The 1195-nt window shown below is 52.5% G+C and overlaps 1 protein-coding gene across 1 annotated transcript in view; it reads left to right on the top strand.

Annotated features, from left to right (window-relative positions):
- COMMD6 (COMM domain containing 6) overlaps positions 1–1195 on the top strand; it is a 13564-nt gene continuing 12369 nt past the window's right edge. The window contains exons 1-2 of the mRNA XM_006086070.3: positions 1–114; positions 203–214. Of these exons, the coding sequence (XP_006086132.1) occupies positions 73–114; positions 203–214 (54 nt within the window). The 5' untranslated portion in view covers positions 1–72. The remainder of the gene's footprint in view (positions 115–202; positions 215–1195) is intronic.

Raw genomic sequence — 1195 nt, forward strand, 5'->3', positions numbered from 1 at the left:
GAGGAAGCGGAAGTGGTGGTAGCTCGGGGAGCGTGCACCTGAGTCGGTGGTGCAGAGCCCTGGACGCTTGCCATGGAGGGGTCTAACGAGCCGGTCCTGGATGCTAAGGCCAAGGTAAGCCTGGGCTAGAGGCAGCCGGGGAGGCGGGCCTCTGGTGCGAGAAAGGTCCTTCCCTGAACTGTTTTTTCTGCTTCCGTTTCAGGTCACCAACCAGGTGAGTGAGTGGCAGCCCCGCCCGGTCCTCGCTGGCCTCCGCGGGTAAGGGGCGGGCCGCAGCTGGCCCGCCTTCGGCCTTGGGAACCCGGGCCGATGCGCCGTGAACCTTCCCCAGCTTCTCCCCAGTCCAAGGCCTGTGTCCGCAAGCCGGTCACCTTCGTCCCCCCACCCTGCGTTGCCCCGCATTCCTCCTTCCTCTTTGCACCTGAGATGGTAGCCACTGCCTGCTGCCATAGTCCTTTAACCTCCCCACCCAGCCCGGCCGAAAGAGTACAGACCAAGTATTCTTCTTGATTAGGTTCCATTTATTCGAAATCAGTTACACAGTACCTTTTAATGTTTTTATTGCCGTGTAGAGAGAGGAAGGGAGAGAGAGAGGAACATCAATAAGATTGAAACATCCAGCTGAGAGCTCTCCATCGGCTGCCTCCCGCACGCCCTCTACTGGGGATTGAGCCGCAACCCCTGCATGTGCCGTGACCTGTAATCCAACCAGCAGCATCTTGGTGCATGGGTCCATGCTCAACCACTGAGCACACCGCGGGGCTAGGTACACAATATTTCAGGATGATGATTGAGGGAATAAATTACAAAAATTTACAAAGATAGAACCGCAAACATTTTCTTAGTCTTAAAGAGTAGTTATTTTAAGAATGGAGAGTATACCTCTTTAATCTTCCAATGTATGTACAGGGTGTCCCCCAAAAATGTAAGCACAGTTTAAGAGCTGATAGCTCCAATTTTTGTTGTTTTTGTTTTGTTAATCCTCACCTGGGGATATTTTTCCATTGATTCCATTGGAAGGGAGGGGGAGAGACACAGAGAGAAACATTGATGTGAAAGAGATACATGGATTGGTTGCCCTCCCCTCTCCCCGCCCCCCCCCCCCCACACTAGTTTGATTCCAAAAATACAGGGCGAATGTGAAAACTGGGTGATTCGGTACTTCTTTAGTTTATATCGTGTCAATGAAGTGTCC

The sequence above is a fragment of the Myotis lucifugus genome, unplaced genomic scaffold (assembly GCF_000147115.1).
Source record: "Myotis lucifugus unplaced genomic scaffold, Myoluc2.0 scaffold_24, whole genome shotgun sequence".
Lineage (NCBI taxonomy): Eukaryota > Metazoa > Chordata > Mammalia > Chiroptera > Vespertilionidae > Myotis > Myotis lucifugus.